This window comes from Mauremys reevesii, linkage group 3 (assembly GCF_016161935.1).
Source record: "Mauremys reevesii isolate NIE-2019 linkage group 3, ASM1616193v1, whole genome shotgun sequence".
NCBI lineage: Eukaryota > Metazoa > Chordata > Testudines > Geoemydidae > Mauremys > Mauremys reevesii.
In genome coordinates this window covers 91,609,120-91,630,100 of record NC_052625.1, presented here as the reverse complement: position 1 = coordinate 91,630,100, position 20,981 = coordinate 91,609,120, and the positions used below count along the sequence as shown (strand labels likewise).

Genomic DNA, 20,981 nt, shown 5'->3' with positions numbered 1-20,981 from the left:
TTGCACTTCCCCAAACCAGTCTTGTAGCCCTTTTTAATCCTTTCCAATTCAACATCGCTTCTGATGTGTGGACACTAGAAGCAGAAAACATGTAATGATTTTCCCAGTGCTATATACAGAAGTAATTTCCCTATTTTACAGTACTTTGCTTATGCATCCAAGAATCACATTAGTCCTGTTAGCCACAGCATCCCACTGGGAGCTCATGTTCACTTGGTTATCTGTCATGATCCCTGAATCTTTTCTAGAGTCGCTGGATTACAGTCCACCATGCTGCAGGTGTGACCTGCATTTTTCTTTTTCCTAAATATGACCTTGCATTTGGCTTCATTAAAACACATGTTCAAATGAGCCCAGTTTGTCAAGTGGTCCAAGGTGCTCTGTGTAATTGACCAGTCATTTACTACTTGATGCAAAAAACAGGTGAGCTGCAAACTTTAGCGACACTGATTTTTATATTTTTCAAATCATGAATAGATAATGGAATAGTACTAGCCCAAGAAAAGATCCTGGTTAGATGCCACTAAAATGTAGCCCCTTTTGGGTGATCATTCCTCACCTTTAGAAATGTATCAAGTGTCAGTTTTAAAATCCATGGAGTAATGACTTTTAAAAATTGTTCATTATTAATTTAAACTCCTTACAGAAATGGAAATATAGCAGTTACCTTTAAAAAACTAACATAAGCATTCATAGTATATTGTGATCTATGCTATCAAACTTTAATTCTTTACTGATTATTTTCTATATTAGTCTTTCCATGATTTTCCCTAGGATCAGTGGCAGACTCACTGGCCAATAATTACCTGGGTCTTCCCATTTACCTTTTTAAAATATTAGCAAAACCTTAACTTTCTTCCAGTCCTCTGGAAAAATTAAATGAGGCCAGTGAAAGTCACCAATTGAAAGACTTTTTTTTAAAACTGATTGTAGAAGAGAGAAACCCTAAAATGCTGTAGATGTTATTTGATCTTACAACATTAGGACAAATTTATCTTCAGTTTCCTGTATACCGCATAATTTATTCTCTTCAAATTTGTATCAGTGGGGTTAGCTCCCAAAGCTAGAAGCTTTATGTGTTTCTTGCCGTAGTGTCTTCCAGCAGCTGCTATGGCTTTGGTTATGGTTTGGTGGCCTGTTTTTCACAGAAAGTTAATTTTGTATGTTTCTATCTTAAAGAAAATCCTTCAAAAGGAGGCAGACAGAATCTCTGCAGCAGCAGTATAATATACCAGCAGCTGTAAAATAATTTAGTGCCCTCTGTTGGGAGAGGTTGCTGTTGTAATGGGTTGGAAGCCTGACTTTTTGGAACCATGGCTGTGGTTGGGGAACTCCTCTTCTCTGCTCCTCTATTATTATTATATGTCAAATGAGCCACAGCATCAAACAGTTTAAATGCTGGAACAGAAAAGAGCATTTTGCAACCATGCAGTTTATAATGCCCTTACTTAGGTTCCTGGTTAAATTCCAGCTCCCTCCCTCTAGCTTTAGGAGCAAATCAGTGCTTGTCCTTTTTAGGGTGACCAGATGTCATGATTTTATAGGGACTGTCCCAATTTTGGGGTCTTTTTCTTATATAGGCTCCTATTATATTCTTTTAAATTCCTTCCCTGCCCGCACACGCTGTACAGAGAGAGACGCGGCTGGCAGTGGCACAGATTTGTATCTTTCCCCATCGCTCCCAAAGCCCTGCCCGTGAGATGGGACAGGGACAGAGGTCGAGCTCCCTGCTCCAGGGCATCTTCCCGCTTCGCGCCAGGCTCCCGGGTCAGGGGGGAGGAGACCTCGGAGCGACGCTCCTTCCCCTGCGATCGCTTCCCCGCCCGGGCATGGCAGGGGGCGGCGCCGAGCCGCCTGTGAGTGCGACGGGGGCTCCCGGCCCTGGTTCCAAGGGCGGCATCATGGAATTACCGTGCAGCCGCCGCCGCGGGCTCCCCTCGCGGGTAACGCGCCCCTGTGGAGAGCGGAGCGCAGCCCTTCAGGCGGCGGCGCGGCCCCTTTAAGAGTCGGAGGGAAAGAAGGGAGAGGACGGTGCTCACGTTACTAACCGAGCGCTGATTCGCTGCTGTTCTTGTCAATCAAACGGGCGTGCCCGTGAGGCGCTAGTTGTGACCGAGCAGCGGGCGGCAGCGGCGGGCATGGAGCTGGGGGCCGGGCAGTTCGCGCAGAGCCTGCCCCGCCTGCGGGCGCTGGTCCTGGGCTGTGACTTCCTGGGTGAGCGGCCCCGCCCGGAGCAGGGCGGCGGGACGGAGCTTCCCTGCAGCAGGGGGAGGAGAGGCGGGACCGCCCCCGCCGGCTCTGGGGCTGCCGCTGGCCTCCCCGCCGGGCTCGCTGCCCAGCGCGAAAGTGGCTGTTCACACTGGGCCCCGGGAGCCGGGCAGCCGGGTCCGCGCCCTGCGCGTGTGACAGGCCAGAGCCGAGAGCCAGTGCAGTGGCATCACCTCACCTGGTCACTTGCCTTTGGCCTATGGTGCCAAACCGTGCAGGGTGTACCCCGAGGAGCTCAGCTGCCAGATCAGGGCTTGACTAATGGATTGGTCTTTCCTGGCTTGGCCCGGCCCCCAGTTGATAAATACTGTTGTCCATTTGTCCCCTGACTTTTTCCCCAAGCCCTCTTGCATTCAGGGGTATTGTGCATTGGAACAATTTGTATGGTGGGTGCTGAGAACCATTGATGGAAACCACTTCAAGCCAGGGGCTGCAGCAGCAGTCCTAGTTCCAGCACCTATGCTTCTATTGCCAAATGTGACAAGGGAAATAGGATTTTTCCATTTCCATTGAATACTGCGGAGAGAGGCATAGACACAAAGTTGGGTCTTTTTGTGCAGTAGATATCAAGGAAAAAAACCTGGGTGCTGCTGAAGATGTGTGGTACCCTTCAGAAAGCCTATAGAGAAACCTCCTAAATACATCTAGAATGGTACAGAAGTACTGTCAAAGAGGAAGCAGAAAAGTACTAAAGCAAAACTGCCTCTTCTGCCTCTATATGCATCTAATCATTTTTTTTTTTTGGCCCTCTCTGTATTGAAAGGTAGGTAGAGCCAGTTATAATCATGTATGGAAAGGATTGCACCGTGGTAACTAATAAGAATAATTTTTATAAGACTTAAGAATTCTTTTCCCCTTCCATCCCAATTCCATTGATCTCTGCTATCTCACTTTGCCTCTTCATCATGAATGATTACAACAAGGGATTGGAAAAGGAGTTCAGTCTTAAGCTTTGTCTGCAGTATAAAAGATTTACCAGTGTAGCTATGTATCTGAGTTCTTTTGCTGGCATAGCTTATTTTGTTCAGATAACTGGTAGAGCAGAGTGTCTCAAGCTTTACTGCCATAGCTGTCAGTTAGGAATGTGAAAAAAGTCACACATGGTGAAATAACTTTTGCTGGCATGATGTCATTTGGAGAGGCAAATTAATGCCTTTAACAGCACAAGGAGTTCTTCTGCTAGCATAAACTGCATCTCTGCTGCAAGGATTTGCCAGTATAGCTATACTTTATAGTGTAGACGAGCCACCGTAGATGTTTTTTCCAGTTTTCTATATAAGACTTGAATCATCATTAGTGTGTATATCTGGGGTGGGCAAATTGCATGCTGTGGGCCAGATCCGGCCCATCAGGGCTTTGGATCCAGCCCACGAGATTGCCACCCCCGTGGTGCCGTGGGCCCCGTGCCACTCCCAGAAGTGGACAGCACCACATTAATGGCCCTAGGGAAGGGAGGTGGGTGGGAGGGCAGAGGGCTGTGTGTGCTGCCCTTGCCTGCAGGCACTGCCCTCCGCAGCGCCCATTGGCTGGGAACGGGGAACTGGGGCCGATGGGAGCTTCAGGGGAGGTACCCGCAGGTGAGGGCAGTGCATGGAGCCCTCTGCCCCCCTTTCCCCAGGGGCTGCAGGGATGTGGTGCTGGAGCAGCATGGAGGCAGGGAGCCTACCCTGGCCTCTGTGTGCACTGCTGCCACCCTGGTGCTGTTCCAGGTAAGCGGTGCTGGGCCAGAGCATGCACCCCGCACTCCTCGTGCACCCTAAACTCCTGCCCTGAGCCCCCTGCTGCACCCTGCACCTCTCATGCACCCTAAACCCCTGCCCTGAGCCCCCCTCCAGCACCCCGCACCCCATGTGCACCCTGAGCCCCAAAAAGTTTGCTTACCCTGGTGTGTATCGTATCACAGTTAGTGTACAGTGTCCCAGTAGGAAAATATGTCATGTGTTTTCTCCCACTCTCTCCTCCATTGTCCTTGAAATGTTCCCCTTTTCCCTGATCTGTAAATGAAGCACAAGTTACTTTCCATTCAGTAACCGTTAAACAGGAGGTAAGGTTGAGAGTCGAATACATATGTAACTTAAAAGTAAAAATATACAACCTTAGAAGGATGTTGTAGTTTTCTTTTTTTTAAAAAGTTCAGCATTAAGATTAAGCCTCAAATTATTGGAAAGTATGGGAATGTACAACTGAGGCATCCAAACAACTTGTACTCTGTGGTGATGCTTGGGGTGGATGGAGAGACTAGGGCCAGGTCTACACTACAAAATTTTGCAGGCAGAGCTATGTTGGTCAGAGGGGTGATGAGTTCTGATTTCTGGCCAACATATCTAGCTTAGACACAGTTATACCAGCAAAACTGGTATTTTTTTATAGTTAACTGGTATTAAATATTTATGTTGCTGGCGGGGGCTGGCATAAGCTCAGTTCTGCCAGTATAAGCTATGTTAACATTAGGGGTGTGTTGCCAGTATAGTGTACCTGTATAGCTATATCAACAAAGTGCTCCTTGTGTAGACCTAGCCTAGGAGAGTTACTTTATCCATCCATATAACATTTTAACCTCAGTTGTAACTATGGATACTAGAGTGCATTACTGTTAATTGTCCATTTCCTGTCCCTGGTCTTTGCCTCTGCTGTGCCTCCTCAGATAGACAGTGTGATTGCAATCTTTCCTGTCAGTGATTGTCACTAGTGAGGAATAGTATAGAAAATCATCTAACCAAACTACATCTCACAAGGATGTGAAAAGCGACAGGGAGTCCTGTAGCACCTTATAGACTAACAAGTAGTGGAGCATAAGCTTTCGTGGGTGAATACTCACTTTGTCAGACGCATGTCTGTTTGTGAAAGTACAGTTTCAGATTAGGAATGTATACTTCTAATTTATGTAGAGATAAGATTGTCCTATTAATATAGAAAAGACAGAAAAATCTACAATATGTATGTACTGGTATTTTAAACTGCTCCCAGAAATAAAGCTTCAATTTTGGGTGAGAACGTTAGTGAATGCCAGATGGAGAATGAGCCCAGCTTGTGTTTGCATTGCTTGGTCTTGGTGAGCTGTTGTTGGCCACAGTGGTGCTGATTAAACATACTTTTTTTCCTTTAGGCCCTAACATGCTATGCTGTCTAATGCAACTATATGTTTTAATGCTACATTCAGGGATGAGTAAACATCAAATGAACTTCCAAATTGTGAAGTACGCTCTTTGTTTTGAAGGAGTAATTCCCTACCCAACTGCTGTCTGGCTGAATAATTCCTGGGTTAAGGGGAGAAGTTGGGGGGATTTAATTTTCTTAGTACTGTGTTGGGAATTTAGATCACTCCTTTGTCCATTTGTAGTTGGTACAAAAGGCTGGAGAAAGGCAGTCACGTTTTGGGATTTTTTTTTTGTCTTCTGTCTCTACAGGGCTCGATATGGAATTCACAGGTTTACATTCAGTCTTTCCACAAGGCAAGCAGCCCAGGTAAAGATGTTACATCCAAAATGTGATCTAGTGAGTTAAAATAATGGTAGAAGTTGCTGTGAGAAAGTAAAACAGTACATCATGGGAGTATTCCCCCCACCCCTTCTGATCATTTAACAGTCTCTTCGATTCACCTGCTGAGTGGTATCTGAAGGCCAGACGGAGTGTTCAGAAGTTCACAGTCAATCAGCTCGGTGAGATCTTTTGTTCATTGTTGTCAGAAAAGATAAAATTCCACTTCTTCCTAAGTATTTACTAGCATTTCACAAACTAGTTGAATTTGGCTAACACATAGCATCTATAAAAAGCGACAGAGTCCTGTGGCACCTTCTAGACTAACAGACGTATTGGGGCATAAGTTTTTGTGGGTGAATACCCACTTCGTCAGATGAATGCCATGAAAGCTTATGCCCCAATACGTCTGTTAGTCTCTAAAGTGACACAGGATTCTTTGTCACTTTTTACAGATCCAGATTAACATGGCTACCCCTCTGATACTTGACACATAGCATCTAGTCTACTAGAGGATTGTGGGACTTTCTGGGAAGGATAAAGGTTTGCAATTCTGTTTTTGCTTGTCTGCTGTGTTTGCACTGGTTGTCCTCTGTACTAGATCCCTTTTTATTAAGGAATAATGTCATCAGCATACATACGTCTTAAGTAGTTTAAAATCAGGCTGGCTATGCAAGAATTTTCAGTCTACTTTATATTGCTGCATATTTGTTTTAAAAAACACTGTTAAGGTATCTGTCATCTTTAAAGAAAAATGTAATAGAAGTCAGTCATTCTAGGTTCTGTTCCAGACTCTGTCATTGACTTGCGGTGTGACTGTAAAGCATGAAATATAATCTTTCTGTGCCTTAATAGTCTCACCTGTTAAATGGAGGTAATACCTAGCTCACATGTTTTTGTGAGGGTTAATGTTAATAAATCACTTAGATTCTCAAATGGAAGGTACTAGAAAATATTATTTTCTCTAAGGTTAGATAATGAAATATTCTGCTTTATAAAGCTTCATTTTGTCTTCTGGCATTTTAGGTTGCTATTGTAGGGGCTTCTCATGAGGACTGAGGTATTCAGTTTGATTTGGGGGAGACAGAAATGAGGGCATATCAACTTTTTGGCGATGTCACTAAATAAAGGCCAGCTAGATTATGATCTCTGAATCTGCTACCTGTGCTGCAGAGTGTTTTGAACCAATGTAGGGATGCGAAGGAGATATTTGAACCTTCTGTGCTGAAGCCCCTGCTGGCTGAAAAGGTAGTGTTGTTCTGGAAGGAGCTTCATTTTTTTCCTCATCCATTTACACATCTGTGTAGATTGACCCAGTTAAAGCATGTTTTCACTTTGCAGTACAGGTATGTCTGTCCCTGAAGCATGTTGAAGGTGCCCTGCCAGGGGGAAAATGCACTTGTGCCTTATTTCTTTTATGACACACAGAAAACTTAAGTTTTTTTTTCTTGCTCTCTTTTTAATGTTTTTCTGCTTACTTTTTACATTAGAAATTCAGGACCTGTCTAAATTTCCTATGCTGAAAGACTCTATGATGACTCAAAAACTAGTGAAATTCTGACACCACAAGAGACTGAAAGCTGAGAAAATTAGAAGTACTAAGATATTTAGTTAGATGGTGTAATTTTTTTGGTTAACATCTGTTTAACTTCAATGACTAATATTTTGAATTAAGAATGTCTTTACTGTAGATTCAACTACCTTTTCTAGTCACACTGTGAGCTGTTAGTACGCCTCCTCCAAGGCATCTTCATCAATACCAAGGGAAAACAGGAATTGACATTTCTAATATTTAAAAACAATAGGGTAGGACCGTTCCTTTTTAGGGTGTTCAAAGGGGGAGTATGTTTCATAATGAAATTAATTAAAGTTCCAAATGCCATCTTTAAACATGGTTTGCAGGTCATCTTTAAAGTCTGAGATTATGAGAACATTTATTGTGGTCTGAGGAGATCAGTGTAGTGTTGTAACCAAGTCCCCCAACACTTTTGTAGAGTAGAAAGGCCTGTAAACCTACAGCACAGTTTGTAGCTTTCAGTAATTTTCCTCTTCTCTTCCATTGCTTAGTCTCCTTTCAGTAAGGGCTACTTCTTTCTGAAGATTAATTTGTCTTCCCATTGAGCCCTAAAATCTTATTTCTGTTTAACTATCTGGGAACCCATGTTCATGTCTTTGTAACCTGGCAGTGATCTGGAGGTTAGTAAAATTCTAGTGCAGCAGCTTTAGTAAATGACTAAAATGGCATAGCGAGGAGAACTCCCGCATCCGCTATTTAATTTTCACAATATTAGTAAACAGGAAACCGAGGAGACCCAGCTGGCCCTCAATACTAAGACTTCAGTTTGTGTTTGTTTCTTTCAGGGTTGTCTATATTTTCAAATGAAGAATCAAACAAGTAAGTAAAAATAAAGTATTCTTTCTAAATAAACTCATAGCTGTCTTTTATGACAGAGATAATGCAGTTGAGATTCCTTTGTGCAATTGTTCCTCCTGATCCTGTTTTAGACCTCTTTCTTTTTCGTTGTAGGTATGTTGCACACTCCTATAACTTCTTCCTCTTCCCCACAACATTTGGAGTCATGGACTCTGAATTCTCTTTCCAGGCATCTAGCATTCAGTTCCTGACGCATTACAGTTTTGATTATAATAAGGTACGTTCTCTGTTGTAAGTAACTAGAGCAGAGGAGGCGTGTGTAGTTATGGGGAAGTATTAAGGAAAAATATCCCCAAACTCTGCATTCCTTGTGTAAGCAGCAGCTTGCTACATTTTCAGTACAACGGCTGCTTTGAATACTTCGTTTGGGTTTGTTTTGTTATGTGTCAGTAGCAATACAGGGCTTTGGACACTGCTGTTCCATGACCAGCGGGCAGTAACCACATCTTTGGCAGTGGTTACTAAACTGAACCCCTAACTAACCCTGTGGACCCTGTACTACTGCTTCACATTGTTGCAGTTGATCACTGGGCACCTCTTTACTGTCCTGTGACACCAACCTTAGCTGCCACTGGCCATAGGGCACCTCCATGTACTTCCCATCTCCTTATCAGCAGAGGATTGCCTATCTTTACTTGTATCCCGACACAGCCAGTCTTTGAATAAATGAAGCATATGATAAGTCAGGGAGTGAAGAAAAGAGTACCCAGTTGAAACGGCTGGAGAATTTAATTAAATCAAATGTAATTAAAGAGCTGGAATTTGTCCTGCAAACCTGGATTAGAATCCTGACACTGAGTACTTTCTCTGTCAGCTCTTAAATAATCACAAATGGTCAGGACTTCAAATTTCATGCACAATCTTTCATAATTCAGGTTTTCTCCTCTCTGTACCTGTGAATCCTTTGGAATCATAAAATAAAACCTTTCCCTTCCTTTGCATATGCATACAAGTTGGGTTACTGGGGAACGTTTGACTTTTTTAGAAAATGTTGGGAAGCATTTTGAGAAAGGAGTGGGAAAAGGCCATCATATTAGAAATGGCACAGATTTCACAAATAAAGACCAATTTTGAGGGTCCCTGTCCTCATACTATTTTTCTAATTTAACACTTTAAAATCCTATGATAAACCCCTTTTCCCCCCTGTTCAGTTTCTGAAAGATGGAATCCCATATACGAATGAGGTACAGGAGAAGAAACTTCAGCAAGGTCTCTTAACTGGAAACTGGAAAGTTCGCAGGTAAAGCTCCAAAGTTCCAAAACCATTGCTCCTCTAGTGACTTCTGTTAGTATTTGACCTTTACTTTTCACTCAATTTACGCTTTATAGGAATACTGAAACTGACATAATGTCTCACTGCCATTTCTGTTCCCTTGGGGAATATATAGAATCTGGTGAACGGTCACAGGATGATGCTGTCAGTTGCTCCACAGAATGACTACAGCAGGAGGGAAGGGGGCCTCCTCTGTAAAGCAGAGTCTTGCTTGTGACTGCTTTTGCAGCTTTCTCACTTTTTTTCTTTTCTGATCTCATTTCAGCACTTTGGACAAGGATAAAGTGAAAAAGGTGATTGATGATGTGACACGCTGGGTGCCATCAGCAGAAGAGGGAGGCTCTATGGTTTTACATGATATTAGTGGTATGAAATGGGATTCCTTCCTCATTTGTGATTTCTCAGTGGCTGCAGCACCTTTTCTGAATAGATGGGGATTGCTGCTTGTTCAGCCCACTTACATAGGTGCCTGTATTGTAACACTCTTGCTTTTTCACTTTTAAAAAAAAACATACCCAGCCCACCATTGCTGCTGCCAAGCCTTCTGGCTCTGGTCATGTTTTCATCTCTGTGCTCTGTTGCTGCTTTTTCATCATTATGATGAGCTCTATTGTGGAAGGGTTTTTTTTTTCCTGGAGATTGTTTGGTATCAATGGCTGTTTCTGGAATTGAGGTGGATTTTCCAGGGCTGGGAGTAGTAAGGCTGACAGCTTTTCTTGTTCTAAGGTTTTCTGGCTCAATTTTGTGCCACTTACATTGAATATATATCTTAGTACATTTCCAAGGTATTTTTAAAAATAATTTGAAATAGGTATGACTCAAATTGTCAGCCCTTTTTTCTGGATTGTTGTATGCCATAAATATTTAATTTTTATCTTGCTTTCCACACTATTTTATTCTTCCATTGAAAAACATTCTTATTCTACCAAGCAAACTTTTCCTCACCTTTAAGTCTTTTGGTTTCTGGTCTCAGGTTTTCAGATATTTGAGGTACAGCTGATTCTGAGACAGGCACTTCCAGATGTTTGGACAGAGCCTTTTGGAGACCAGAAGGTAAGTTGGAAATGAAGCCCTTTGGAAGGTAGGACTTCAGTTTAGATATGTGTGTGCCTGTTCTTCCTGCTGTGACTCTGAAATCTTGTTTATGCTTTAATGGAAAGGTTCCTGGAAGAGGAGGGAGCTTGCAAAGGAACCGTGCCACGGGGCTGAACCAGGTTCCCTTTTCTGGGATCCTATGGGTTGGGAAGCTTTGGCTTCTGTTTCTCTCTCAATCCCAAAGCCTCCTCTTCCAGAAGGATTGCTCTTAGGCAAAGTCTGAAATGACTCAGAATTTCTAGGCTTCTCAAACCCACTCCCTCATGTGTCCACAAAAGCGAACACATGGTCTTCAGTAGTTGCTTTTTCATTGTTAAACTGTCCCTTCTATTAGCCTTGGAGACTTTCACCTGTTCTGTTGCTGGTTTGTTAGAACAGTAATATTACACAGCCTTTCTCATCTAGGTCATCAGCTTGAATCTGACATGCTGTTTATTGAATAAAAACAAGGGCTATTGGGTGACCTATTCAGGAAACAAGTGGTCTCAGTCCAGATGCCAGAGAGAAGCTTAAAAATATCACAAAAATCAATATTGCAACTAGCACTCTTATTGTTCTCAAACAGAGGCTATAGATGGGACACATTTCCTGAGCTCCCATTTCACACCTACATGTGTGCCCTCAGAGTTAGCGTTGATGCATTTTGGTGTGAGGAAACCTGCACTGCTGTTGTCCCTGCTATATCTGTTTTATGGATAGAGGGCATCTTGTTTCAGCATTGTCAATGGAATATCTATTACTAGCCCTAAGAGCACTTAAATTCCATACCTACCCACTCACATCCTGAAACAGGCAACCTATTTTATGTCCACCATCCTTCTAGCTAAGGAGGCCTGGAAGTAACTCCCTTCAGAGTTAGTTTCATTTATCTCCATTGATCGCCATTCAGTGATGGAAGAAAGACAGTCTTCACCTTCTGCATTGAAGTGCTGTCTCCACAGCCTTGGCAGTCTGAAAATTGAACCTGTTTTCAGCATTAACACCGCTACCAGACAAGCTGCTTATATTTGTGTGCGCGTGCGTGTGTGCGCGTGCGCAAGGTTATTTCTTCAGAGTTGTAATAACTCTTTTCTTGCAGGTGATGGTGAAAAAGGTGAGTCCACGGCATCGCTGGTGTCTGGAGAACTCTTCTTATGACTGCTGCCGAAAGGAGCTCGTTCTTCTCTCTGCCCGGGGTTTCACCAACCTCTTCCAGACTCTCGTTGAAGCCAAGAAGGTGACGCTCACCATCTCTTTTCCCACCTTTGGAATTCTTGGATCGTTACCATAGTAGCGGGTGGTGGTGGAGTATGCAAGATGTTTTGTATGGAGCTGAGTAAACAGATTCAAAGCAGTGAGTGGCTGCACAGACTGGCTTCATTAACCCCTTCACACTGTCAGTAAAACAAGTTAGTGTTTAAAGTGTAATTTTTGGCAAGAAAAATGGCTATTAAACATAGCAGATCTGTTAATTAAGCAGATGTGCTTTAAGTGTATTCTGTTAAAACCTTCTTACTTTATTGATCCAAAAATCAGACTTTACTGTGTTGCATTCCTGATACCCTGCAGAGCAAGCCTGCCTGCTGGAGAGCGATCTAGGCTCTGTTCTGACTCGTTCATTTCAAACAATTTGTAAAAAAATCCAAAAGTTCAGAAGTAATAAAACCTGTCACATTTCAAGACATAAGCCGCCATCTGAGAGTTAGTCAGATACATTCCTATGGGTAAGTTATTCCACTTTGACATAATTATGCATTTGCAGATTCCTCTAAAACATATGGTTCTGGCCACTGTCAGAGCCAGCACACTGCACCACGTGGACCTATGGCCTGATCAAGTATAGGAATTCCTGTGTTCCTAGCAAAATTGTTGAATAAGATCCAATTTCTTTATCCCTGGTGATGTATAGGGCAGAAAGACCCCAGCTGGGTGCTGAGATCCCAGAATAGGTTTGTAGATCTGACAACCAAAAAAAATCTCTCTGGGCCAGCTAGCCCAGACAGATTTTTAAAGGCTATAGTCTCCCCTTCCACTCTTTTCCCCCCCCTCCCCCGTTCCTCAGACCTCTTTTAAACAAAATGCTACCAATAAATGCCCCCCTCACCCTAAGGTTTAGAGAGCAAACCCAGCTGGGGATGATATTGGCCTCACTGTGATACTGTTTTAGGCCTGGCTGCTTTTGAAGAGGCTTGTATGGGTGTTACCCATGTAGTAAAGAAGTTGGGCTATTGGACATGTCTAAAGTTGGTCACTTGACCTACCTTCTGTAAGAACATGCTGATACTGTTTTATGTCTCTCCCCATAGCCAATGGTGGGACACAACATGCTCATGGACCTTCTGCATCTTCATGACAAGTTTTACAAGCCCCTCCCAGGTAGTGTAATCTTTAGCAGCATTCAAATGCTGGTGCACCTCTCCCCAAAACAGCTTTTTCAATAGTTGGGCAGAAATGCAGCACAGCACAGTGATAATCATTTACTCCGCATAGTGTGACTGGGCTGATGCTAGATAACTGCACTGTCTCTCCCACCTCTAGGGCAGGACCTGCTCCGTGCAGAATGCTCCCAGTGTACTTCTCCTGTGGGGCATAAGACCAGAAGGAAACTTTAACTTTGTATAGTCATAGAGTGCTGAGTTTCCTTTTTCTCAGTTCTGTAATATTTTTTTTCTGAATGTTTGCTTCTTTATTGTTTTTCTTTCAGAAAGCTATGAGGAGTTTAAAAAGAATATTCACAGCCTGTTTCCTGTCCTCATAGACACCAAGCATGTAACAAAATCAATCTGGAAGGTAAGATATGAAAGTTTGTTTTGGGAAATAAAACTTGCCTCACACTTAAATGGAAAGAAGGTCCTGATCACACTCTGGTTATAGAGCAGGGACCAGTTTTAAATGTTGCACTAAGGTGGTGGTCCCCAAACTTATGTCATGCCCCACCCCCCTTACTGTAATGTAATCTGTCTGCGCCTGAGCCTGGAACTGTGGCTGGGTCGTGGCTGGAAGCTGTGGCCGGAAGCCGGGGCCTCGGCTGGGGGTGGGGCTGGAGCTGGAGTGGAGCTGGGGACAGAGCATGGCTGGGTGGCACTCTCTCCCGTCCCCCATAGGGGCTGGCCTAAGCCCACCCGTGCTCCCGCAGAACGTTCTTCTGTGCCCTCAGTGGGGGGCACCCCACAATTTGGGGACTACTGCACTAAGGTATCTTGCTTCCCTGATGAAAGGACTCTGGAACTTATCCTATGTCTTCATTACCACCTTTAAATCCTCTTTCCCCTGGAGCTGTAATACTGCTTCTGCCAAGCAGGTGGGCCAGCAGTCTTTTCCCTTCTGTAGTGGTGAGTGGTGGTACCTGCACTGTTTCTATCACACAGCATGTTTTAGATGGTCTGGCTGTTTTGGTTTGTTTTCTGATCCTGTGGTTCCTTTCTTCCAAAACACCACATCAGAAATGTCTTGCCTTGTTTTCTTACAGGAATTTCAGTTTCCTCGAGCATCTAACCTCCTAGAAGTTTATGAAATCCTGTGCAGGTGAGCACTGAATTCTGGGGATTTGAGCCCTACCAGCTGGTCCATGAATCATCTTGGGAAGGGTATTTCAAAAGTCAGTCATGAAATATTTTTATATATATATTTTTTTCTTTCTTGCTGTACTGTGGGTTGAGATTGTTCAACCAGTTTCCCTCCTTTCTAATCTGGCTTTAACATCAGAGGAAGTTTTACCTATTAGACCTATAATAGTCAGTACATTGTTTAAAATTCCTCCTTTTGAATTATTCAACCAGTATTAAATTAGGATGGAAACTGGCTTACGTTCTGATGTAGAAATATATATAGCAAACTAGATCCTATGCTGAATTCTAGAGGATAGGATTGCTTAGAGGATTGATAATGGGCTCTGAAGCTTTCTACCATTATTTCCCTGATCTTGAATTTAGGCTAGGGCTGGGGTTGGCAGTAACTTAATACTATCTCACCACTGCATAGGATCTTAAGTGGAATGAGTTTGTAAGCTCAGGGCAGGTCTACACTATGGGGGAAAGTTGATCTAAGCTATGCAATTTGAGTTATGTTAGTAGGTAATTGAAATCGATGTAGCTTAGATCTACTTACCATAGGGTCCACACTACGCTATGTCGACGGGAGACACTCTCCTGTTAACTTCCCTTCCTCTTCTCATTCTGGTAGAGTACCAGAGTCGACAGGAGAGTGATCTGCGGTCGATTTAGCGGGTCTTCACTAGACCCTCTAAATCGAGCCCTGGTGGATCGATCGCCGATACACCGGTAAGTGGAGACAAGCCCTCAGCCTAGCTGAGTGAACAGGTGTCCGCTACAAATGGCACTCTTGTTAGCAGAATGGGTAGAGTGTAAGGACTGGACACTATAATACTACTCATCTATAGATGTGTTCCTTCCACAGACAAAACACCATGCCAGGATGCCATGCCATGGTGAGAGCCTTGTGTTGCTACTGTTTGTGCTGGATCTGCTCTGTGGATAAATAGAGTATATGAGTGCTCTCAAGCAGCCACCTTTTATAATACTAACCTTACTAACTTCTTTTTCATAGTGGATGTCCAGAGTCATTGGGAAGTTTTCTCTTGTTCTGGGCGACTTCAAGAATCCTAACTTTTACCCTCTTTATTGGCTTTTCCAAAAGCCCTGCATCAAGACAGCCTTCCCTCCAGAGCCAATCAGTTAGCACCTCTCCTTGGAGTAGTCTGTTTTTACTGATCCTTATTCACACTTTTGTATGCAAGTAAAACACTCTGCTGCACTTGAACATGTTCTGGGTAGGGTATACAATATCAGCATATACACCCAGAGTGAAACATGTGGGAATTTGTTTCCAGTAAGGAGAGGATGCACACGTATGCAGCTGCATGGGTCCCTATTTGCCTCTGCAGTCACTGATGTAAGGGAAGCCATTAAAGGCAGTGTGATTGGCTTGGGATATGGGCTGCTATTTTTTTTAATAGTTCAAAACAGGAGAATCCTGTTGCCCAAACTCATGTTCTCCTTGCACAGATGTTAAAGGATCTTTTTCACAACCAGAATAGGATTCTCTATGCTGCCTTCTGATGTCTCCCCTGCATATAACCGTCTTTACCAAATATGAGTTACAGTATTGGGGGCATGGAGTGAGGGAGGGAACTTCGAACTAGCCTGCCTTTAGATCTCTGTGGAAGTCTTGCCTGTTGGGCCAGTGTGTGGAGTGTGGGCGTCCACACAGCCAAATGGGCAGGGAAAACAACCAACCTTCAAAGTCTGAAGCAGCCATAGTTTTAGTTGAGATTATAATCCCTTCTGATTTTTTTGTAATCTATGGTATATGTAATATGTAAATTGGGAGCGTGGGGAGGTGTGCAGACAGCCTTCAGGATACTTGAGTCTAGGAGAGGAAGTCACAAGCACAAATCTACTTCAGCTGTATTGTGCAGGGTAGAAGGCTCCTACATTTGTTAACTCCATATACCTTGTTTCCATGCCACAAACTTGCCTGGCTCCTAATCTCTGTGTGTGGATTTATGCAGATCTCTCTGGCACAAGTTGGTACTTCTGGACTATTCCACGTGTTCTCCCCCCCCCCCCTCCTTTTTTCCTTCCAAATATCAGTCAAGAGCTAAGAATTGAAACCTCTGGGATAAGTTTTCAAAGTAGCCTGCAGGGATTTGAGCCATGTGACTTCCTTTGTTGGTGGTGAAAATTAAAGAGTTAAGTTGTTGGTTGCACTGCTTTTGTATTGTATGGCTTTATTCCTTAATGGTAGAGAAACTTCTTTTAAGAAATCTCTTTAGCAGTTGTGTTAAAAATGGAAAGCCATAGAGATTACTCTGACAGGGCAAGAGCGTTTGCTGAAAATTTCCCCCTACCCTTAGGCATAGGGGAAGAATGAAAATTTACACTTCACATTTTCTCCCACAGTGACCTAAATCCCACCAACCCCACATGTCCAGTGATTGCCCATGCAAGTGACTGTTTAAAATATGGTATGTTCTGTGCAATGAAGCAAATTTTCATTTCTGTATAAAGAGTTTTTGTTTTATTCCATGGGAATCCTAATGCAAGGCAGAAACAAAGCTGTAAGTAGCATAATGAACACGTGCAGGGGAACCTGTCCATTCACACCTTTAATGCCAGTCCTGACCTTTTATAAATGCAAGTTTGCTCTAATAAACCTTTAGATGTGATGCCATCTTTTCTTCAGCCACTGGTCTAACTGTTGCCTCCTTGGAAGTATCATTTTGAAAGCTCCTGAGGAGCAGCAGAGACTGCAGGGGTATAGGGATTCTGTGAGGGGGGGGTTAGAAATAGTAAGAAGTGCAAAGATGAGAGGAAAACTGGATAATCTGATGCTTGTTGAGAGAAGGATTATTTTGACCCAAAGTAGTTTGCACAGTGTTCTAGAGATGTTTCAATTTATTTTCCATTTTTTGGACTCTTAGCTGACAAGCAATCCCCCCATGAGGCGGCCTATGATGCATTTCTCTGCGGATCAGGTAAAACCTGACAGTTCTTAAAGGTTTAATTGTTAGAATTCAGGAATTGCTTTCCTTCCACTGAAACCATCTTCATTCAATTGTAGTTAATACAGGTACTTGTTACTTAACGATAAACTGCCAAATTATCCATATATATAATTCTTTAGAATTGAACATTTGCTTAGCTTTTGTTTCTGCACTCTTGTAATGTCACCTCTTCATTGTTCCTCCTTTTAGTTCTTTTGAAATTAGCTCACTTGCTCCTGGGCAGAATGCCATGGTGAGTGGTGTTTATGAACTTCTTTGCCTTGGGAATTACCTTGCATTCATAGCTCTTTTAGAAAATAGCTGTCAGTTTGTGATTTTTCCATTCAACAACTTTGTCCAGTTTTTGAATAAAACATTATTCAAAATGCCATTACTCCAAGTAATTAGCTTGTTATATTATAAAGAGTTTTTTGTCTCGAGGCTGAAACCTTGTTTAAAAAAAATAATCTTGAGGGGTTTAATGGCCTGGGAGGCTGGTAATGAAATTGTGCATCCTTCCTTCTTTTGGTCATTGTTTCAAATCCAGCTCAGACTGGTAGTGATCAAATGGTCTTATCATCCTACAGCAATGGGGAAACGAACTGATGGCTTTAGTCAAGTTCCTAGTGAACGTTTGTCCCCTTCCCACTGTTTGGTACACTTGTTGGCTTCTGTTGAGAATAACAAGGGTGTTATATGGGTTTTGAGCAGCGCTATCCTTGCACCAGTAGATGTGGTCTTGCCCTCTGTTATGATTGAGGTATACGGGCAGGGGGGTTCTGGGGAAGCTTGATCTGTCCTGTATGTGCTGTATCTGTTCTGTACACAGAGGAGTTCATACTTCAAGGCTGTTAATCTGTTTCCTTTTACCAGCACTGTATTCACATTCTAAATAAATAAATCCTTCGTACTTCCCCTGCTCCTGTTCCCTTAAAGGTCTGTTGTAGCTAGGAGTTCCCTAAAGCTGTAGTACTGTGCCATTTCCCTATAGTGTAGATCACTGAATATTTTTTTTTTAATTTTGTTTTCCAACATAGTGACACACTGGAGACTGGTTCCTCTTTCTCTCAGTATCTCAATGCATTAACCAAGTACCTGAACCAGGTGAATCTGATCCGAGCTGGCGTTTCAACAATCGTGAGTTTAAAGTGCATCATGTTTACCCTCATTGTATGTGAATCCCCAGATGCATAAGCTAGTAGGCTATCTGCTCATTCACATGAATGAAAGAAAATGCCAGCTGGTGTCTGGATCTTCATCTGCTGGTGACTTCTCAGTGTCAGTCCAAATAGCATTTTAAAAAAACAATTGTGCTGAATTTTTACCCATTTATATTCATTTTGTCACCAGTTACAAATGGGCTAGGGCCTTGTCTACACCACTGCTGAAGTCAAAGTAAGTTACATTGCTGCGAGGTATAAAAAAAACTACCTCCACCCCCCCCCCCAAGTAATGTACTTAATGTGCTGTCTACACTGTACTATGTTGGCAGGAGATGCTCTGCTCTTGACATAGCTTCCGCCTCTCATTGAGGTGGATTAATGACGTTGATGGGAGAGCGTTCTCCCGACTTACTGCATCTTCACCAGACCTGCTAAATTGACGCCACTGCATCAACTGCAGCAGCACCGATTTAGCGCTGTAATAAAGACAAGCCCATAGTCTTTTAACTGCAGCCAAGATGCCTCTTTCCCCATTTCAGCACCTATAACGAGATGAAAATACAGGAAGCACTCAAAGGTGCTCATTTGTATTAAAGTATCCCTACTTCCAGGCTTCTGATTCCTATAGTTTGTTAGAGGATAGGTTGTTGCCTTGGATTTTTATTTTCACATGCATTCTGGTGACTTAAATTTTGCTCTCATGGTTCATGCCCACAAGAGCCCACAGATGAAAAAATACTTCCTTGTATTCGCAGCAAAGAGTCTTGTGGCACCTTATAGACTAACAGACGTTTTGGAGCATGAGCTTTCGTGGGTGAATACCCACTTTGTGGGCATTCGACGAAGTGGGTATTCACCCACAAAAGCTCATGCTCCAAAACATCTGTTAGTCTATAAGGTGCCACAAGACTCTTTGCTGCTTTTACAGATCCAGACTAACACGGCTACCCCTCTGGTTCCTTGTATTGTACAGGTGGGTATTACTTAGTCACTCGGTCACTTTTTGCCTGTTGTGTTTAATGATCTTAAATATCACTTTTAGTATTTCCACAGTCAAATGTGGATTAAATTTGAGAGTCTCTGGCTTAATTTCACTTCTTCATTTTCCAGAATTTCTCTGGCACAGATGTCCCTACCCAACGTCCACCTCTTCTGATTGCCAGTGTTCGGGGATGGCCTGGGGTGGATGAAGAACAGATATATCAAAAGTTAAAAGCTCTGTGCAAGTTTGATGTCAGACGACTGACTGAGAACCAATTTCTGTTGCTCTCCAATAAATTTAAGGAGTAAGTGATCAAAATTCTAATTCTTCACCCTCTCATCCTCTCCCCCCCACTGTCCCTATTTGCCCTCTTGCTCCAGTCCTGCTGACTTTTAGTTAAGGGGATGCAGTAAGAGCTGCATGCAAGATGTATCTAATGTAACGCAATTATGATTTATTTCTTAGTGTCAGGCTTGTTCTGCGAGATTATAAAGCTCACTCTAATCTGCGGATTTCACTCTATCGCCACTGGAGACACTCACCGCAAGCAAACTGCTTGCTACAGTAAGTGATGATGCTCTCCTGTGCCTTCTGCTGTGAGTCAGGAATAATATTCCTTCCTGAACTAGCTTGCCCTGCATCTTTGTATGAGAAACAGTTAATTACTCTTAAGTAATGTTGCACTGTAGATCCATCATGAAAACATGTAATTCAGAAGCAGGCTTTATGCGTTGGTTTAGAATGGTCACACTGTAAATGATCTTCCACCTCTGGGTTCCAATCTTGACTTGGATTACCAAGGAAATGTTTTCTTGTGGCCATCACCAAACCATCATGCTGTCATAATTGACAGATGCTGATCTCTGAGGCCCATTACTGGAATACCCAGTGTGGGGAAGGGTAAAGCTGTATTGAAAGTTCAAATCTGGAATATTAGGGGCAATTACAGGTTAAAATTCCTATGTTTTGTTAATCCAGTAATATAGTAGTGCAGATGGAGGGAGACTATTAGCTCTGATCCAGCTCAGGGAGGAGTCTCACTTTCATAATCACCCAACTAATCCCAAATGTAAATAGCCTAATAACATTTTAACTTTCGTCCCCTTTTTTAGAATTTGTGGGATTGTGGCATCGTGGTCTCTTCTGGCCTTTGTGATTGGAGGATCTCCATGGTATGCCATGTAAAAGATTATCTTCTGGAGCAATCTCAGGGACATCTTTCCTATCTATGTGCTTGTCACCAGGATGCCTGTTGTGGTTTTTTGTTTTTTTTCTTACACTGTTAACACAGTGATGGTCAGTAAAAGGCATTTAACATTGGGTTTTTTGTTTGTTTGTTTGCGTTCAATCACAAAACAAAATCTGTGTTTAAGGAGACTCTCGGGTTTTGGGAATCAAATTTGAAGGGGAAAATCCTCCTGGTTTTTAAAATATATTTATTAAAGAAGTACTACTATACCTCTTCTTCATGTGCAAGTGGACCAGAGAATCCATTGTCTTGATGAGACTTTTATCTTGGTCCCTGTTTATTCTTCAACAACATTAATAAACCAGTTCTATTTCAAGTATTGTGTTGCCATTAAAGGCTGGTGTGCACAGGCTCATGTTGTGTTTTTTTGGAAATCGTTAAATAGAAGGAGCTACATTAACTTTAATTCCATTTCAACTGAGGGAAAGGTATTGCTGTTCACCAGATAGAACAGGATAAAACTGATGGAGAAATAATTCTGCAGGCTCCTGAAAGGTTTTCAAAGACAATAAAATAAATGTCAGGTGACTTCTGTGTGTATTTTTAAGCATATGTT

The 20,981-nt window shown here is 42.7% G+C and overlaps 1 protein-coding gene across 4 annotated transcripts; it reads left to right on the top strand.

Moving 5' to 3' along the window:
* Positions 1 to 1,826: 1,826 nt before the first annotated feature.
* PNLDC1 (PARN like, ribonuclease domain containing 1) lies at positions 1,827 to 20,744 on the top strand. Of its 4 annotated transcripts, none has more exons than XM_039532207.1 (19): positions 1,827 to 1,943; positions 5,676 to 5,733; positions 5,854 to 5,927; positions 8,107 to 8,140; positions 8,273 to 8,396; positions 9,331 to 9,419; positions 9,718 to 9,818; positions 10,426 to 10,505; positions 11,626 to 11,763; positions 12,833 to 12,902; positions 13,231 to 13,316; positions 13,996 to 14,051; positions 16,448 to 16,512; positions 16,969 to 17,022; positions 17,242 to 17,284; positions 18,069 to 18,168; positions 19,305 to 19,480; positions 19,642 to 19,740; positions 20,289 to 20,744. In XM_039532207.1, exons 2-19 carry the CDS (start codon positions 5,684 to 5,686, stop codon positions 20,359 to 20,361), a joined length of 1,512 nt encoding a protein of 503 aa, XP_039388141.1. In that variant the 5' UTR covers positions 1,827 to 1,943; positions 5,676 to 5,683; the 3' UTR covers positions 20,362 to 20,744. The 4 variants fall into 4 exon arrangements, with proteins under 4 accessions (XP_039388141.1, XP_039388140.1, XP_039388139.1 ...); XM_039532206.1 differs by lacking the exon at positions 1,827 to 1,943 and adding an exon at positions 2,026 to 2,214 and having other exon boundaries at positions 18,069 to 18,135; XM_039532205.1 differs by lacking the exon at positions 1,827 to 1,943 and adding an exon at positions 2,031 to 2,214.
* Positions 20,745 to 20,981: the final 237 nt, after the last annotated feature.